A 20,767-nucleotide genomic window follows, 5' to 3' on the forward strand; every position below is an offset into this window, starting at 1 on the left:
TGAACGGGCTGTTAAAAACTCGCGTCACAATATTAACACATTCCGCGTACTTCGCAAGTATGACCTCAGGGTCATTGCATATATACGGTTTTGTTACTTGGTACATGATTTGTGCGGTAATTGTGCCCCGGTCTGTGCCTCACTATAAACAGCCAGAGTTTCGGTATCCATACAAGGACAATCGTACACGATGTACTCAACATTCAGAATATTCACTATAAACACGCCGATGGATATGACGTGATTCTGTAGCCAGCAGTCAAAATGAACATAATTATTTTTAATTTAGTCCAACTATATCTGTGCATTTGTTATAGAAATCAATTGTCTAAAAATGATGCATTCAAAAATAGTTGCACTTTTCAACATCCTATACATGTAATGTACACAAATGTTTTTGATATCAACGTGATCAATGTTTTGATTGATTTAATTGTTTATTTGTTGTCTTTAGTTTCATGTGTCGGATAATGCTTCATTGACATGAATTAGGACATGGCTGGGGTTTTTATTGAAGTTTTACTCAGCAGGTGTTTCAAAAATGGTAAAATCACTATAGTAGGAGAAATCAGATTGCTAAGGTCCGTGTATATGACCGGCCAATCGTTTTTAGGTTTTCATTTTCAACCAAGAAAAGCAAATAAAGTCCACAATCATGACAATGACCGTCATTGCTTTCATTTCAACCAGGAAAAACAAAAAGCCCACTATCATCAATCATAACATTGAAATCGAGAACGTTTGAAAGTGCAACTTTTCCAAAAGCATCATTTTTGGACAATGTGATTTTGTTGACTAAAGAAACTGTTTTTGGAAATAGGATAAATTTAGGAGGATAGCAAAATGATTCTTCTATTCACAGCTTTTTGAATTTTCAAATCAACAAAATGCACTTTTGAGTTATTTCTTTTGTATCGCATATTAATTATTATTATTATTATTATTAATCAACACTTATATGGCGCTCTAACAAAGAGCACAGCGCCTTACAAAATATACAGGCAAAATGAAGCAAGAAATAAATACAACCAACATTAATACAAATGTGTTTTAAGCAAACGCTTGAAAGCAGGCACAGACACCGCCTCCCTCAACTGGATAGGCAACTCATTCCAGAGCCGTGGAGAGGCAACAGCAAACGAATGATCACCAGCTCTCTTATTTGATCGTGGAACCAAGAGCCTTGTGGTATCTGAAGAGGAGCGGAGTCTGGGCCTATTTTCGTGCGTTACCGTGTCGCTGAGCAAGGTAAGCAGGTCACATAAATATGGTGGAGCGACATTCATCAAACACTTATAGACATACAACAATATTTTAAACTGTATTCTATCCTTCACTTGAAGCCAATGCAAGGAGTTCAGGAGATCCGCAAAGCACCTGTCCAATGAATGGATTGATCGGAAAGAAAGCGGAACAACAAATATTTACTTGTTTTAGCCCTTTTAGATACTTGTAAATGAAACATGACATGTTTTGAAGCAAATTAATATAACCGAATTCGAAGTAGTTGAGTGCTGACTACTCATTGCATTACTTATAACGTTGGATGAATGCCAAGTTTCTAACGGGAAAGGGCGCATTTCAAGCTCGTATGTCAATTTCATGACAGATTCATTCGATCTCTTTGAAGTAAGCAGTACTTTGATACAGGCCATTCAGTCATAGGTCTTCATTATTTCCAGATCCATTCTTACTTAAATGAAAGCAATGCAATTGATATGACCGTGATGATGATGTATTTGTTTCCGTAATATGATACCATTTGTGTAAAAATAAATCTGAATCCGAATGATCGGGAAATTAAGGGGGTGCTACACCCATGCCCAATTTTGTGCCAATTTGTGCATTTTTCTCAGAAATTATAGCGCATTGGTGACAAGTAAGATATGTATATTATAGGGGTAAGGACTACCACTACTGCACTGGAAATTTTATTTCAGCACAGACAACCGTTGTGGAGTTACAGTCAAGAATGAGGGAAAACCAATCAATAAATCAATAACTACGTGCCTTGAGTTGCTGAATTTTCAGTGCTTTCAGTCCTTGCCCCTATAATATACATATCTTACTTGTCACCAATGTGCTATAATTTTTAAGAAAAATGCAAAAATAGGCACAAAATTGGCCAGGGGTGTAGTACCCCCGAAATGGCGGTCCGGGTCCGTATATATGTTTTTCGTAATACGTTTTTCATAATTTCATTTTCACCCCCAACCCCCCCAACCCCCCTAAAAAAATACAAAAACGAATAAGGCCCACTATGATCGTTTATCTTTTTCATTTCAACCAAGAAAAACGAAAACCAAGACTAAAAACGACAAAAAGGACCACTCCGATCGTTTTCGTGTAGGTATGAAAATACGAATGAGAGAAATTCGTATTTTTATACTTAGTGGGCTTCTTTTTTATCGTTTTCATTGGTTCAACTGGGAACGATGAACGAGAATTTTGGGCCTTAGTCATTTTCTTGGTTGAAAATGAAAAACGATTGGCCGGTCATCGTGTATCATCGAATGGTATCCATGGGCACTCAAGTGGCCAAAATGGAGAAAACAATTAGGGGATGACCCCCCCTTGCGTTGAGCATGATAGATATCTTGAAGACAGATCATTCAGGGATTTTTGGATTTTCTTCTAATTTGGGGAGGCCTGAGCACGGGCCCATCTGGCGCAATGGTAAATCTGGCCCTGACTGAAAGTAGTGGGGTCTTCCTTTTTAATGTGTTTATCATTTCTTTTAGCCAATAAAAAGTAAGTCATTTTAGGTGAACTACCAAGCAACCACAAAACGTGTTAAAACATTTAAAAAAGAAGCCGTTAAAACATTTAAATGTTGATTAAGAAAAGTAAAACATTCTACATTATTATTCATATGTTATCAAAAAGTTTTTGATTGTAAAATACATTTTGTTCATATTTAAAAACACTTTTAACATTATGTTAAATGTGTTGGGCTTTCTCATTAAAAAAAGTTTCATAACCTGTATGTTACCCGACATTCATGTTCTAGGATTTTTAAAAAAGAAAACGTTTTGTGTTTGCTGTAGTATAGTAGCGTTATAGTCAATACTAATTTGACAGCAGCGATGATTAATTGCTATAGGCAAGTTGCAATGTATATAGACATTGAACAAACAATACAAAATCAACACTCTGTACTGAAAAAAGCTATAAAACATTTCCCTGAAATATCCTGATTGATGTATGGATCACAAATAAAAATATATTTGACCTATACGGGTTTGAAAATGAAGTGAAAATGAATAAAAGTAAAAGAACAGTTCTATATGTTTTATGTTGAAAGGTACTTCAATTTCAAATGCATAATCTTGATCAGGTAAATAAGATAGCTTTACTTATCATATTGCCACTGCGAATTTCCTTAAGCCTTCCAAACATTTACTTAAAGCGTGAGCGGGCTTATCCATTCTCTGTGTTCCGTACGAACGCTTAACTTCAATATTATTTGTTTACCAGTCTCAGCTTCTCAGCTTCTGTACTATTAAACACTGTTTAAAAAGTAACATAAATCCTGAAAACAACTAAAGTTGGACACGTTATACTTACAGATATTGTAGATTGGTGTAATTCCCTGAAAGCATTTTTTTTATTTGCCGTATCCGATTACCAAGCAAGTTCCTGTCAATAAATAGTATAAAAGGTTAAGAAATGGGTCACCTGAAAAATATTAGAAAACATTTTCTTTTCAGGCTAAGAAAAGAGCATTGTATATTATAGCTCATATCTGAAATATCGACTAAAGCAATAATTTCTTGGAAAAAATATGGTTTCATTCTATTCGATGAACCAAATATTACTTCATCAAGATTCAATCGCAAGTTATCAGAGATCAGCGTTATACCGTACATTAAAATTTAGAACAAGACCGTTTTGAATACTTTATAGAAATATATTTTTGAGGTTACTAGTGCAACAGATAATCAACCAATTATTAAACGAATCGTTACCATACATAGAAAAATAAAAAAATAAATTTCTCTTGGAATTGTTATTTGTTGGTAGAAAAATCTTTTTCAAGACTATCGCGCGCAGGAGTATTACTTATTACACTTATAGATTTTCCAGGTTTATCGGGTTTTTTTTAATAGAACACTATTTTACGATCCCAATGCCTTCCTCAGTCTATTCAAACATTTTTCATTCAGCGGAGACCTCAGGGCAAAAGTTATTACTTTAGATATAATTCATCTGCGAAGGAGATATGCGCTTTCACTTTGTTGATACATTATGTAGGCGGTATACGTGACATCCCAGGCAAATATTTAGACATGAATCATGCCCATGAACATGCTAAGTTCTTGCCATGAACATGTCAAGAACGTGCCCAATTTTCGCTAGCAACGGGCATGAATTTTCGCGAATTTGGGGATTTTTGATGGGTTGTTCATGCTCACACATGAATATTCATGCCCCTGCATGCTTTTTTGTGTCATGAATTTAGGCAGAGCCTTTACATGTTCAGGGCATGTTCATGGGTAACTCATGGGCTTGAATCGCGGTCAATGTCAAATTCTCTCTACTTCAATGCCCATAAGTTAATTATTCATGGGTAACTCATGGGCATGAATCATGGTCAATGTCAAATTTTCTGCTACTTCCATGCCCATGAATTATTTATTCAACAGCGTCAATGACATTTTTAATGGGTTCAAAATTTACCACCCATGAATCCTTGATAGAGGATTTTATGGCATGTTCATGCCACATACAAAACAAAAGAATCGGAATGGCTTGCCATGTTCATGCAACCAGTAGCGATTTTGTTTGTCTGGACATGTATAATAGGCCTACATATTGTAATACGGCGCATTTTGATCCGGTTTATCCACACCGCGAAAACTACAGTGTATTTGTGTGTGTTTTCTTAAAGATAGTTTGATTACCATTTTCAATTCGCGTAGCCACATAATGTCTTTTTAAGGGATCTAAGGTGTTCATCTTCTTTTTGGGCCCGTTTAGCGCCAAAATATGCACTTTATGTATATGAGCCAAAATAGCGTCAAATTGTACATTCTCGCGTAAAATCGTCACAGTAAAGTTATGGAGTTTCTATACTGAACATGAATGATGCTGAGAGCAATGACTTCCCGATCTTGGCCGTTCCATTATTAGCTCTGCACACTGCTGATTTTCGTACTTTTGACATAGTTTTCTGATCTCTTTATCCATGCTCTTCAGTCATGCCAGCCTCTTGAGCTGTATTCCACTGTTTACCTTGAGAGTAAGACCTTAATGCCACCACGAACTAGTCTTGGTTTGCTCGGGTTGGTTTGCCAGCATTCGTTCTCAGTCCAACTTTTCCTACTGATGTTTTCATCTTACTTAACTTAGTAGCTTAAAATAGCTTGATCTATTTCCTCTGAAAGAAATGCTATATTATCTACCGTATATCACCAGCGAAATCAAAGTCAGTGACAATCTCTGACCGATACTCCTATTTTTTCTTCTTTCCCGGTGGAATCCAAGCTCCTCCTCCTTTCCATATATTGCTGTTCTCAGGGCATAATCCAGAACAACTACAAACAAATATGAAGTAAGATTGTTGCCCTGCAGAACACTAGCCAGTATTTCAAAGAGGTTTGTTTCTACATCAGTTGAAATCACTTCTGCTTTTGTTTTTGCTTAAATATATTTGCCAATGGCTTTAAAAAAACCCGCTCAGTCTTTTAGGATTTTCAGCATGTTGCCTCGGTGGATGGTATCAAAAGCCTTTTAAAAGTCAAAAGTAATTATTTGTGGAAAGGTGCTAACTTTGATTCCTTCGATAAGCTTCCATAAGCCAAGAATATGACCGACTGTGGTCCTACCAGTACCAACCGGGAACCCATTTTAATTTAAAGAAAAAGACATATTGATTGTTCTTAGTACTGTTCAAATACGATTTGGTAAACACCTTGATTTGGGTATAAAATAGTGTAAAATTGCAAATAAAATGGGGTTCCAATGTGGAACAACTTTTACTTTAAAGGCCCATTCAGTGATTTGCTCATCCGGATGATCGTAAATATCATCAAAATTCAGATTCTGGTATCTTTGTCATTGTCATGAATTTGCTAGCATAGCCTGCGAGTGGTTCAGCTAAAAGCCATGTATTTAAGACAAAATAAGACATTTTACATGAATTTGTAATTTAGATACTGACAGCATCTAAATTAGCTACATGTATTTGAATGGGGCTTCAACTTCGTCAGTACTGCTGTTTTCTTCGGTTTTGCCAAATTTGACATTTCAAAAATACCAAATGACAATTTGAATGACTCATCCTTCACTTTTAAGCAATTTATAAACAATTTAAATTTTTTACACTTGCGCTGGGATCACTGAATGGGCCTTTAAATAACATCATAAACTGGAAATTTTCTCACGCTGCGCGCGCAGATATATCTCGATAGAATTGGGCCTATCTAATGCTCACTGGGCAAATCGTTTCTTTACCATGTTTACCACCCCAACAAAAAGTCCCGGCATGCCACTGATTTGAACTCTTTACTATTGGGCCCGGCTATTTTGCTGACAGGACCCTTTTCCTTAAATACCCACTGTCTGTATGCATGTAAAAAACAAATCAGCCGTTTTGGCAAAAATGGTCTGGTATGGTTAAAAAAATGCAGGAAACAAATGTTTGCTATTTAAGGGTCATTTCAGACATTTTGCAAAACAAAACAAAACACGCCCAACCGGCATACCCTTGAAAGGTTTTCCCGCCCGTAGAACATGTTTTTTTCATTCGTCTCACCACCCCTTATACAACTGACCCCAAACTCATCCTCCAGGGCTAAAGGTTCCGGCCATGTCCGACGCAGACAATCAACTACTCTGTAGTGACGACAATATTGTATCCGGTAAGAGACCGACATATTGATATTCTTAATATCCTTTGGCAACCAGTGTAACAAATTAAGTAACCTTTTAAAGTATAGCAAGTTTATTGCGTCCATTCTATATTGGGCACGCAATTTTAGTTGTTATTAAAACAAATTGTTATTATTATCAACATAAAAAAATATAATGCGAGAGAAAACATGGACTTTAACGTCAAAACAATAAATGTATTATATTGGACTGAAATACATTAATGTTCAAAATACATTACTTATATTCAAACTCCATTTCTGTAAACTTGAGATCATAGCTTATGTTTATTTTGGTTATCTAATATCGTGTCATAATGGATGCACGATATCTTTGAAACTCACAGCGAGACCAATATCTTTGTGTATCGTTATTATGCTTTGAGAATCCAATTTTTGGTCAAAAAACGTGATTTTTGGTAAAAAAGTGATTTTTGGTCAAAAATGTGATTTTCTTGAAAAAGTGGGGTCGCTAGACGGTGTTATGATATCTACATGCTACATGTACGGTGATCGTGGACTGTAAGCTGAAGCAGAGACCTCAGGTATCGGGTGAAATTGGGCGCCAATTTCAGTTTGAGAGCGTTTAAGACTCCAGCGGGTGCCAGATATCCAGAATAATTGTTTTAAAAAATGTGTATAACGTATAGAATGGAAGATTCTCAAAGCATAATAATGTGCGATATTATACACCAGAAAAACCAATGAAATTACGTGAATTCTTTACAAGATACGCCCACTGAATAAGAATGGTAAATAATAAATCAAATTAGTATCGTTATTATGATAGTAGGGATTTCCCCCGTGAGATTTTTCATTTGCTATGATTTATATTTTGGGTGCTTATTTTTGTTGATAGAAATTGAGTGTTTGAAAGTTAACCAACATGCTGAATGCATCACAACTCAAGGACTTCCGTAACACAATGCAACACTGACATATTCACAGGTGTTTCTGAAGCTAAGTCATAAGAGTAAAAGGATTGAATGCACAATTGATTGTACCCTTTGCTGGCACTTAGATAAATTGGGCTGTATCAAATTACTTGCCAAAGTTGTTTATGACACAACCTTTATACTGCAATATACGAGGGTCGTTCAAAAGGTTCTACCTCCATCATTACATCTCTGTTATCTTACGTGCCATCTTGGCTACAAAATAAAAGTAAAATAATAAAATATTTGATTAAAATGTGATTTTGGTTCTTAAGATATGTTGATTAAAATGTGATTTTTGGTTCTTAAGATATGTTGGTTAAAACAAATACAGATTTGGAATGTCGGTTAAAAATGAAGCCAAAAGTCTAGTAAGTATAATATTTGGGATAATCTCCATAAATATATGTTTTTAAGATGTTAATGTATAACTGCTTACTGAGGATAGATATTTTGTTCCTATTTGAGCTCCCTAACATGCCTTGGGACTTCAAAACAGACTAAAACACGTTTTATATGAGAAGAAAACATCGAAGGGATCAACAGACTCACAAATGCTTGTGGAATTTGCCAGATTTCGACTAGACCACGTTTAACGGCACTTCGTAAATACGTCCTTGTTTTAAGCAATGGTTGCATCTTGACGTGGAAACTAGATAAACAGTTTGTTAATATCCTTGTAGGGCCTATATACTTACAAAATACAAAAACTGTACATACGACTTATTTGATTTTAACTTATGAACCAATTATTAATACGACTTGAACCAAGAAGAAGTGCTAACCCGATCGAAGTCAACAATTTATGGAAAAGGGTCAATATGAAGGATATTTTCAACACGTATCAGTTTTCTTATACAAAAGACATAATACCCAATAAAACTGTACTATCTGCAAGCATTATATTGATTACATTATTTGAGCAAACATAAAGCAATTTATTCATTTTCAGAAATAAATCTGTAATGATTTCCACATAGATGTGAGCAACCTTATAATCCAAATTTTTCAGACCGTTTCCGACGTACAGTATTTTTTGTGGGACATGAGAGCACCTCAGACCTATCGAATTGCATTCTGAATACGAAGCATGTCTTTCTGATATCAAATCTCACTTGGACATGGGTAATGCCATTCTGTCTAAAATTCTGACTGCAACTTAAACAAAATACCGCTGCAAGACTGGTTACCCGAACAAAACCTTCTGAACACATCTCTCCAGTTTTGTTTGATTTACACTGGCTCCCTGTTAACTTCCGGATTAAATTCAAAATTACGCTGCTCGCATACCGATGGAATTGCTCCCCATACATATATGAACTTCTTGAATTTACAACCCTTCTCGCTCCGGTCTTCGTTTTGCAAATAGAACTCTCCTTGTTCAACCTAAATCATCTCGGTCATGGGGTGATCGTGCCTTCTCTATGCCCCTCGCATATGGAACAGTCTTCCCAGTTTTATTCGCAGTTGGCCGTCAATCGAGTCATTCAAACCCTTACTAAAGAAACATTTCTTCGAGCTTGCTTATGAATGGGATAATTTGTAGTATTTTTGTTATCATAGAATGGACAACCATAGAACGGATAACCAAATAGAATGGACAACCAAATAGAACGGACAATCATAGAATGGAACGCCCTACCTCCTTCCGTGTATATTGCCAAATCAGTTGACTGCTTCAAGAGTTGTATTAATAATATGTAATTTATTGTATTTTTTCTTCAGTTTTGTATAGCCATGTTGTATTCAACTGGCGCCTTTGATCACCTCAACTAGATATTGCTTTCATGCAACTTTGTTGAGTATTTATGTAGATGTAGATGTAGATGTAGAAGCTATTTGTATGGAATGTTCTTTTGTTGATTGCAATTGTTCCTTGTTTCCATTTTTCCTGCTGGTATATTTTGTGCTTTACAAGTGTATGCTACACATTATTATTATTACTATTATCATTATTATTTATTATAAATTATGATCATGGGTAATTTCAATTTCCTGCCACGTAAGATAACAGAGATGTGATGATGGAGGTAGAACTTTTTGAATGAGCCTCGTGCTATCAAAATATAAATAATTGAGATTCTTCATGTCTAGGTTTAGATTCAATATCACATTTGTCTATTTTAGGCTTATTGTGGTGTAAAGTGCCTGGGCCATTTACACTATCCGCTATATAATATGATAGTTATTATCATTATTATTTTAAAAATTCTAAAAATGAAAAAAAATGAAAAAATAAAATAAAACGAATAAGATTAATTGTTGTTGACATAATAAGAAAGATAAACAAGCTTTCTTTTACATGGTAGAAGCTCCTCTATAATTGTTAGTCTCATCATTCTCATAGGGAAATAAATAAATTGTTGCATTATTCTTCTAAATGCTCACACAAACTCAACCACAAGGACACCCCCGTAGGCATATAAATAGGTTGCGATTCGCATACGCCGTGATCGTACGCCCGTCTAATTATCCAAAACCACTCTCCTGAGACGGTGCAAGGTTACCAGTATTTTTGGATTTTTAAATATTTTGCACGTACGAAACATTTTATTTAATTATACAGTCAAGGACAAAAGTTTGGAATATTTTTATTTTCATATCAAATACAGTTTTCAATCATATTAGGAACATGTTTATTGTTCTGGAGTGGTGCTCAGTTGAATTTAATTGAAAGATACAAATGTCATTTGATGTTTATATCACACAGTTTGTCCATTAAACAAAGAATTACCTGAGGAAGGATTACACAATCGCAACACTTTTTGGCGGTCTCTTTGTATCACGAAATAAGATTAAAGACAATAGCAAACTTTATTGTTTAGACAAAAATTTAAACTCTCACTATGACTTGTTCAGATAAGTCTCTTGCTTGAGGAAACCCAAATCAATATTTGGGGTGTCTACCCTGCTAGCTCAAGGTCATGTACGCGATGTGACATTCCTTTGATCAGGTTTTCCAAGGTTCCTTGTGGAATATCTCGCCAGCAAGCAATGAGGGTGTATCTAAGTTCCTGCAGGGTGATTGGTTGGTTGTCCATGTTATCTAACCTGCGGGATACCTTTGCCCATAAGTTCTGTATGGGGTTCATATCTCAAAGGTGACCAGTCCAGGTGTCTTACATTCTCATTGTCAAGAAATTCCTTCGCAGGTAGGGCTCTGTCCGCCGTAGTGCTGTTATCTTGGTTCACGAAATTGTTCCTTAAGAATCTTCTCGCAAACGGAAGCATAACTGTACCAAGAACATGCAGGTATCGGTCCTGGTTCATGTGTCCTTCTAGCATGTAGAGGTGTGATTTCGAACTACTGTGGAATGCTCTCCATACTGTGATTCCACCACCATCTCCCAGGACTATATGCAGGATACAATCCTCAATTAGGGCTTGGCCAACCTGTCTTCAGACCTTGAATCGGCCACCTTGTCTGTAGAGTAGGAGCCGGGCCTCGTCAGTGAAGATCACATTACGCCAGTGGCCTACTGTAAAGTTCCTATGTCTCTGTGATCAAAGTAAGCGCGCATGCCGATGTCTTTTCAGAAGTATTGGCTTTCTTATTGGTCGTCTTGTGCGAAAACCTGCACTAACCAGTCTATTTTTCTCAAGTTTCCTGGTAACAGGCGCGTTTATGGACCTTAGCCATTCTGTTTGTAGCCGAGATCCAGGCTTCGTGCGGCCATTGCGGCAAAGTCTCAGGAGAGATCGGTCTTCCCTGGCGGTTGTCTTTTGGAGCCGACCTGACCTTGATAGTTCCGGTCTCTCGACGTCTCTTTAAAATTTTAGAAACTGCACCTTATGTAATTCCTAAAGCGACACCAATATCCTTCTGTTTGTAGCCGTGATTACGTAAGCCAATGATCAGAAATATCGTATACATCAGACATATGCAACAAAGTAAAGCTGCTTTCTTCACACGGTAATGCAAAAGCCAATGTAACCGTATGAATCATATCGCTAAAATAACTGTGAAAAGGATGCCAGATGGTTCATTGGTCAGGCATAAGAAGCCATTGTCCTACATTACGTATTGTGTGATATGGAATGGTACCTAAGACCTTGCCAGATACCCGTGATCCATTTTGCATCGCTGACGGGTCATTAATGGTAAGAAATCTGCACTTAAAAACAGAACTATGCAAAAAAATAAAAATATTCCAAACTTTTGTCCAAGACTGTAGAACCAAGTAGCATTAATATGATCCATATTGTTTGTGAGAAATCATAATAATAAAGCTACAGTGTGGTATGAACATTTGACTTCTTTCCTACGTGCAGATCGGCCTTTGGAATATGTGTGAGCTCGGCCGTACGAAAAAGTGGTTGCTATTTCAGATTTTAGACACAAACTCGGCATAACACTGACAAGGCGTCGAAATCCCCCCGTGACCATATGCTGTAAAATGTCTTGAACATGCCTCATCATGTGGTATGAACGACCGCAAGGGGTACTACGTATGGACCATCTCTCTAATAATGCTTGTAAAACATTATTTTCTTGATTTGAAAGTTTTCAAAACTAGCATTTTTAAGGTTAGATTGTGTGAAGAAAATCAAATGGAGTCCAGCTTCGTGTAAAAAACAAATCGGTTGCCAGTCGGTCATCCTTTAACATAACTTATTAATACTATACATTCAAATATTAAGAGCTAAATCCAGTGCGCGCCCGTACTTTATACACAATTAATGCTCTCCTGACATTTTCCTAACGTTTGCTCTGATTTGTTCTCGCTATCTAAGAATATATAAATTTGCACTAGGTAACCAATAAGGTGTTGGAAAATCAATAAGACTTCTGCCGCCCGGTTATGGCATCGATGCGGTGCAATGACAGTAAGAAAAAACGTGACCAGACCATCATCTCTTCTTTAAGGATGATTAAGTTTTACAATGCCACATGGATCAAGTAGGTAACCAGGGTATATCATATTGCTAAGGTCGGACGTCAAGCTTTGTTTTCCACCTATATGTCAATACATGTGGAGGAAAGTGTCAGTTGTAATGTTGATTTCAAGATGTATTGTTTACTAATGGTATTATCGATTGCATCTCAAGGAGTCATGCTAGGTAATCAGAATAACTGATGAAGAATACAGACAGCCAAATAATTCAAGTACCAGTTATGTGCACCCAGGTGCACCCTTAAAACATATAGCTATTGGATATTCTAATATGACATATCAGTCTTTGTCAAGGATATACTGAGATGAAAATAGCTGGTACTTCAATCGTTTGCTGTCTGTACTTTTGTGTATCACGCAGCAATCACCACCACGTACCATGGTAGTTTGTCTTTGATTTCCTACTCATACTTGTATATTGGCATCAATTGCTTTTTGATAGGTCAAGATAACGGCACTGTTGATTTCTTGTCGGAAATTAAACCCTTTCGTTTGGAGACCGATTGCAATCCACATGTATTTATGAACTCAGAATGATAGCAGATTATTTTCAAATAACCTTATTTCAGGCGGCGTGCGGCATAATAAACAAAAACGACAAAACCGCATTGTCGTATGGCACGTATTTTGTGCAATAAAAGACAAGCCTGGTTTACGCGGTGAAGAGCCCGGTGTCTTGATCAAAAATGATTTCATGATCAAGGAATCAGGGTCGCCATCGATAAAATGGTTTTGTAAGCGTTTTAAAAGTTAAAAATAATCAAAATAAATTAGTCTATAAAATTCCAGAATTTAGTAAATCTGTGACGCACACCACCTGCCTTATGTGATCATGTAGGAGGTGCGTTCGTAATAATCGACCTTTTCGGTAAATCCACTATCTTACGGTTAGACCCGAGATGTCGTTCTTTGTAACACGCCGACTTGCAATGCGCAGTAACGATAGGTCTAATCGCTAAACGATGTTCGCATCGGCGTCAAATGACGACATCTCAGGTCTACCCGCAAAGGCTTATGGGCTTTACCCAAAGGTAGATTCTTATTACGTTGGATAGAGTGCTGAAACAAACATAAAGAGCAAAGTATTAGCCACACAACAAAACTATAGTCTTTTGCAAGTTCCTTTTAAGTGTTAACCATCGCGTATACGCGCGCGACGTCAAGAGTGTGCATAGGAACACAAGTACGCGCTGGACGGTTAGCAGTACGCTTAATTTGTAAAAAGAAATATGAAAATATTATAGCTCATATTAGTTTGAAACTATTGATAGCGATCAAGTCTACATTAGTTTACTTTGCAGGGCCTCCATGGAAATCAGTGTTTGACATTGAAGGAGCTACCCTCGGTAACGAAAGTTCAAATAAATAAATACTACACTGTACCTGTATAATAATTCAAGGCACGAGGAAATTTCTCATAGATGATAGTCTTTTATCTTTTCTTCAAAACCTGCGTCATGTAGGCTTGAGCCAAAGCAAACGTGTAGAGTAGCATGTATCAAAGTGAGGGATACGAGTTGGATATTACAAGCTGACACAAACATCTCAAAAAGTAACTACCCCCTAAAATAATGACCATTATTCAAAAACGGGCAATTGTATTACAAATCTGCAAAATGCGGTGGGAGCAGAATTTATTTCCGCACATTTTGATACCCCATATGAAGCGATTGACTAAATATTGACGTCACAGCGTACATTTAAATCAATGTAACCCAAGATTTGAAAGTTGCAGTAAATTTGATTGATTTTGTATTCAGTATAATGGAAGGTACTCTGTGTAATGATATCTGAGTGTTTTTATATTGTATGTAAGTGCAACTTTCAAATCGGGACCTCACTACATTAAATTGACCGGTGTTTTATTGTTTTCTGGGTTGTCGTATCAAATGAGGTGTCAAAATACGCAGAAATAAATTCTGCTTCCATCGCATTTTTCATATTTGTAATACAATAGTCCCTTTTTTAATAATGGCAATTTTAAAGGGGGCTTAGTTACTTTTTTGAGATGTTTATATAAAGTGCTATACCTGACACGAAAGTCAAACATCTGAGTTGGATACTTGTGTCCAAGGTGATGATGGACAAAACATTCACTTTAGATGTTGACATAAGTATCAAGTATAGCACTTAATTGCATTGGAGAGTTGTTCAACCGTGTCCCTCATTTGGGAACATTCTACTTGATTCAGGCGTATACGCATCGTATAGTCTAGGAGCTAAATCGCATACGGGCCTTAAAGACCCATTCAGTGATCCCAACACAAGTGTAAAAAAAATTGTTTATAAATTGCTTAAAAGTGAAGGATAAGTCATTCAATTTGTCATTTTGTATTTTTGAAATGACACATTTGGCAAAAAACGAAGAAAACAGCAGTACTGATGAAGTTGAAGCCCCATTCGGCTGTTAACTTCCGGATTAAAATACATGTAGCTAATTTAGATACTGTCAGTATCTAAATTACAGATTCATGTAAACTGTCTTATTTTGTCTTAAATGCAAGGCTTTCGGCTGAACCACTCGCAGGCTATGTTAGCATATCTATGATAATGACAAAGGTATCAAAATCTGAATTTTGATGACTTTTACGATCGTCCGGATGAGCAAATCACTGAATGGGCCTTTAATGTTTAAATGTTTAATACCATGAGGTGTTAGTATAGACCCTCGCAAGATGTCACGAAAGGTCACACAAACACTGAAAATGATCTGATCTTGTTGAAAGATATATCAAAGATTAAGTAATTGTACAGTTTGTGCTATATACGACCTATCGTTACTGAATTATCCTACAAAAATCTCATTTTAGGCAAAATTACATGTTTTTAGAACACGTACACCGTGTTCCGAAAAAGCAGCAAGATTAACACATATGGGAAAGATACAAACATCACTGCCATCCTCAAAGGTGGACCCTAAAGCCATCTAGACATAATGTTTGTACATTGCCTATATCGAAGAGGGTATTCTTTGCAATTTCAGCAGCAACACACAAACGCAAAGTCGTTTGGAAGTTCGGTTTTAATCGTAGCACATTTCATAGACTCCTGTAACAACTGCAACCCAGCCTTCATTGTCCACATTGAAGACTTCGCTTAAAATAGATCCATTAATCAATTAGCCCACTCTCACCAACACCTGTACCCTTAATTCCAGGAATATTTAAGAGGTTGATACATTCAAGATTCAAGATGATGATGATAACAAAATACTGCAACGCAGAAAATAATACTGTCGCTGGGTGAGAACCTTGCTTTGGAAATTCACCTTTTCGGTAAATCCCATAAGCCTTTGCGAGTACACCTAAGAACTCGTCATTCTGCGTCACGCCGCTCCGCGCCGATGCGCACATCGTTTATCGAACATCGTTACTGCGCATTGCAAGTCGGCGTGACGTCAAATGGCGAGTTCTCAGGTGTACTCGCAAAGGGTTATGGATTTACCGAAAAGGTCAATTGCTTGACTAACGCGCGCGCTTTGTGAATTTACGCATGCGTAAGTTGGGACTATAGACCTTTTTCTGATGACATCACCTAATCGATATTGGGGTCTCAGATGTAAACAAACAACACGTGCGTTTCCCACATGCCCACAGTGTGAAAACACCAAATAACTATTTCTCCTCTGTTTTGTCATGTTTCACATTAGCTTCCATAAAAATCTTTTTCAATGGAACTGTATACTGGTTACCTTTGTTTCAGCTTGTTTTGATACCATAAAATACAAAAGATACGGAAAAACCGCCATGCTATTTGAAAATTAATCTTTGTTTTGTTTCACATTTTTGTTTACTTTTTACACCGTGAAGAACTAAACGCGTACTGCGAGCTGGCAATTCCGCGCAGGACGCCTAGCGTGGCGCAAAGTTGATCGCGCGCGTCGGCGCGGTATTTGCGTTTGGGTGCTGATGACTCGAATGCTGGACCCCAATATCGATTGATTGGTGACGTCTGAGAAAAAGGTCTATATTGATTCGCACAGTAATAAAAACCGAATAATACGAGCTGATCATAGTATAGTGTTGGTGACTCAGCAGGTATTTTATGAACTCATCTTTATGTATATTAAACAAAACCAGTTCATTAATATATCAATATGGAACATAATAACAACAAAGAATATGAACTCCAGCAAATTAAAAACGGAATAAATGTTTATCGATCGGAAAGGGGAAACACCTTGTTGTTGTTTGGTATGGTAATGAAATTCATTGGATGTAAAATAATCAGATATCGAAATCGAGGTAGTTCTGTTACAGTCTTGGACAAAAGTTTGGAATATTTTTCACGAAGTGCCAAGACTAGTCTGAAAGATTTATGCATAAAACGCATGGGGTAATTATTCATTGGAGTGTTCCGAGGAAGTGCCAAATATATATTAAGTATTAATGTGCTTTCAATGATTTATCATTATGGTTTGCATAATGTAACGAATGTATGGCTGATATAATATGATGGGAGGCCCTACACTACACAGAAAACCTTTCTGGGTCACAGATGGGTCACTTGACTCATTTGCAGTAATTTCATTTGACACACCTAACTAGGTCAAATGACACGCGTACACGGTAACCTAGAGCAGTGATTCACATAATGAGTCATTGCAATGTTAACCAGTTGCATTGAACCACTTATGGTGAGTAATGACCTGCATTATACTTTACATGAGTCAATTGACCCGGTGTATAAACTTTTAAATGAGTCGGTTCCGATATTTGACCTGCTTGAAAAATAGCAAATGGGTCCAGTCCGAATTTGAAAGCGAGGCTAAATTTCCACCATTATGTTTTGTGTGTTTAATTGGCTGCAGTCAGTTTGAATGATTACAGACACCAAAATCATCATTTTCTTCAAGATCTTTTAGATTTTCGAGGACCGCACTGGCCCAAAAAATTGGGGTCAACAATTCACAACTTCCGTCGGCAAAAAATATTTCCGTCGGTACATTTACAAGTTGTGCCCCCTCGGTCCCGAAAACCTGGCTACGCCACTGGACACAAGTGTACATCTAAAGATTAAACAAAATAATCTGAAGACAAAAACAGATGAATTATGGCATCATGCTTTCGAAATGTCAATTCCTAGTTTAAACATTGCAAGCCAAAAATAAGCTAAGAAAACACTGCACGAATACCATGTATTTGAAGTGACTTGTATGGAAAGCTTTGGACGGTTGGATATTACAATAATAAAGATGGCATATATAAATAAATTCATCAAATATCAAAGAAATGAGTATATAAAATGCAGAGAAAAGAAGAAACATGCATCGCACACTAGCGCAATTTAACAGACATTACAATGGAAACACAATATGCATAGGCAGATAAACCGGAGAAAAAATTCCGGATATATTCGGGAACTTGAACTCCAAACCTTTTGCTTTAGCATCATTAATTGGATCTCGTGCGCTAGTTGGTAATGTTTGAATGTTTTTATGTACACCAGGCATGCCAGGCACGAAAAGAAACTCGTCAGTTATATTCATCCTTGCTGTTCAATAACTTGATAATTTTGGATTATTCTGAAATACACATTTTGTTAATTGGACTCTTCTTTCTCATTTGACACCCTGTTCGTGAATATTGAGCAAGAATGCGCCTCCAAACTCTATGCGCCTCCAAACTCTCAAACCCCAAAATGAAAAGTTGCAATTTTAACGATTCAATTGTGCCTGTTACACTGTGTGCTTTATTGATTGGCCAGAGATTGGCCGTGGTGCTTGTGTGCAATACAATGATGCGTTCCCATTGAAAATCGTTGAAAATGCAACTTTTGATTTTGGGGTTCGAGGCTTTGGAGGCGAATATCTTGGTCAATTCTTGTTCGTTTTTCACGAACAGGGTGTCAAATGAGAAAGCAAAGTTCAAATAACAAAATGTATATTTCAAAATAATCCAAATTTATCATGTTTTTGAACAACAAGGATGAATATAACTGACGAGTTTCTTTTTGTGCCTGGTGTATTGGTACCAGTGTAAGATGCTTGAGTCTCTTCCCTTGTTTCTATAAAATGCACGGGTTTGATGTTTGATGATTTAAGAAATAATGGGTAATGCAGTATCCTTTACACCAAATATTGTGTCAGTAAAAACGTAAATAATGTCTGAGGCACAACCGAACCCATTATTTAAACATTTTTACTGCCGAGGAACATTATTTGGGTGTAAAGGATACTGCTGCACCCTTTATTTCTATTATATTACCACAAAATAGTGCGATTTAAAGAGAAAATTCTTACCCAAATATTTTAGGTTGTTTACTTCAAGGTGGAGCGCGTTTGCGTACTGAAGGCGTGTATCGCGGAAATATTGTAAGCTTAACTAAGCGTAATGCTATGCGTAGAATGTGTTACAGCGCTTGACCCATTATTGCGACCCATTTTTTTTAATAATGGGTCGTGAGGGTAATAAAATAAAGGATAAAGATCATGAATATTTAACTTTTGTACGTAATGATACCTGTACATGTGAGTGACAAGTTACACTTACAGATGTGTAATATTGGGCGATATTCCCTCCGGAACAGATGTCAAGTTCTTCTCCAGGCAGGACACTCTTGTTTTTCCATAGCAGTTGCAAACCTTCGGATATTGTTCAAGTTCTGTAAACGTGGTAAATGGTACGATAAAAGTTAGGTAAAATTATACACGTAAATAAATTACTTTATTGTTGATTTTCGTCAGTTCGTGCGGAGACACGCTTTGGTCCTGACGAGACCAGACTCAAACAAAATGCTCAAACCAGTCTGGCCTACATGTATGTGGCAAAAAAATAGACAAAAACATTTGACGACAAAAATCAAGGAAAAGAAGGCAACCCAATAAGTCAAGCGAACAATTTTACCCAATAAGTTTACTCAACTGCCACTGCGGCTTCATTGTATAAGTTAATTAGATTACCGTGTTCATTATAATACAGTATTAAGTGACTTCTTACGATAAAATATTTTTAATAATAATAACTGAAGAGAATGACAGGTCCTGTAAACGAACATGCGCGTCTCTATCATGAAAACACGATTCATGTTGGTGTAATTGTAAATATTGTTATACATAACATGCCTAAACTCGTGCTAGCATACACAATTGCCCTGATTACAGCCACTCCAGTGCATCCGAGTTCACCAGTTGTGCTTCATTACAATCTGCCAAAGCTTAAAATCTTAAGACAGAAATCCAAAATAATTGCGTAGATTCATTGAAATCACGTTTTAGTTAACCAAAATGAAAGAAAATACATTTTGTTACAACAATTGTTAAAGTTTGGATTATGGAATTTCAAAATAAACCAGTTTGATAGATATTTAAAATGTCAAACGTGACACTCGTCCTACATACCATATAAGGCACACGCTATGATGAATTGCTTTAATGATGATAACTTTATTTCATGAAACAAATGGAAACAAAATAACTGAATGGAATGCCAACAACCTCTTGATGAGTTTTGTAACAATGGTGAGAAATGTGGCGATTGTAGATCTTTATAAATAATGGAGTTGCAAATCCCGAGGGCCGCTGTCTTACCTGTTTGTTATACATTATTAATTGTTGTTTCATTTGCTACTACTAACTTAGCTTTAGAGCTCTGGCCATAGTAAGCGTGTTTTACTTTACTAGGGATAGATGCACTTGACGTTGAAAATCTGGTATTAGAGAGCTTGCGAAATGGAGTTACTTTAACTTTAACTTTAACGTCTAGAGGATTATAGAGGATAATGTATTCAAAACCACTCTGCCATTAAAGCCGCTTGAAGTTAAAGTTAACGCCAGAATCTATAGTGTGCCGTAAATTATGATGAAAATACGTCATAATTAAAACAATGGTTTGCATATTTCCTCATAGACTACATAATTACCACTTATGTATTGTCTAGTTAATAGACCAATTATTGGAAATCTAATTTGGTTTGGGTAAAAAACATGCCACATGATGCTAAAAATTACTGATTGAATTAGATCAAAATAAATTTTGTTCCAAACGTCACACTTGATATATACATTTGTGTGTGCTCATGACGTACACCAAATCAGCTTGCGGAATCAAGTTTTTGGCTTGACTTC

At 36.6% G+C, this 20,767-nt stretch overlaps 1 protein-coding gene across 1 annotated transcript in view; it reads right to left on the reverse strand.

The window, feature by feature from the left end:
* Nucleotides 1-20,767, reverse strand: part of LOC140160064 (relaxin receptor 1-like) — a 154,553-nt gene that overhangs the window by 42,941 nt on the left and 90,845 nt on the right. The window contains 2 exon segments of the mRNA XM_072183334.1: nt 3,568-3,639; nt 19,194-19,305. Of these exon segments, the coding sequence (XP_072039435.1) occupies nt 3,568-3,639; nt 19,194-19,305 (184 nt within the window).

This window comes from Amphiura filiformis, chromosome 9, assembly GCF_039555335.1.
Source record: "Amphiura filiformis chromosome 9, Afil_fr2py, whole genome shotgun sequence".
NCBI lineage: Eukaryota > Metazoa > Echinodermata > Ophiuroidea > Amphilepidida > Amphiuridae > Amphiura > Amphiura filiformis.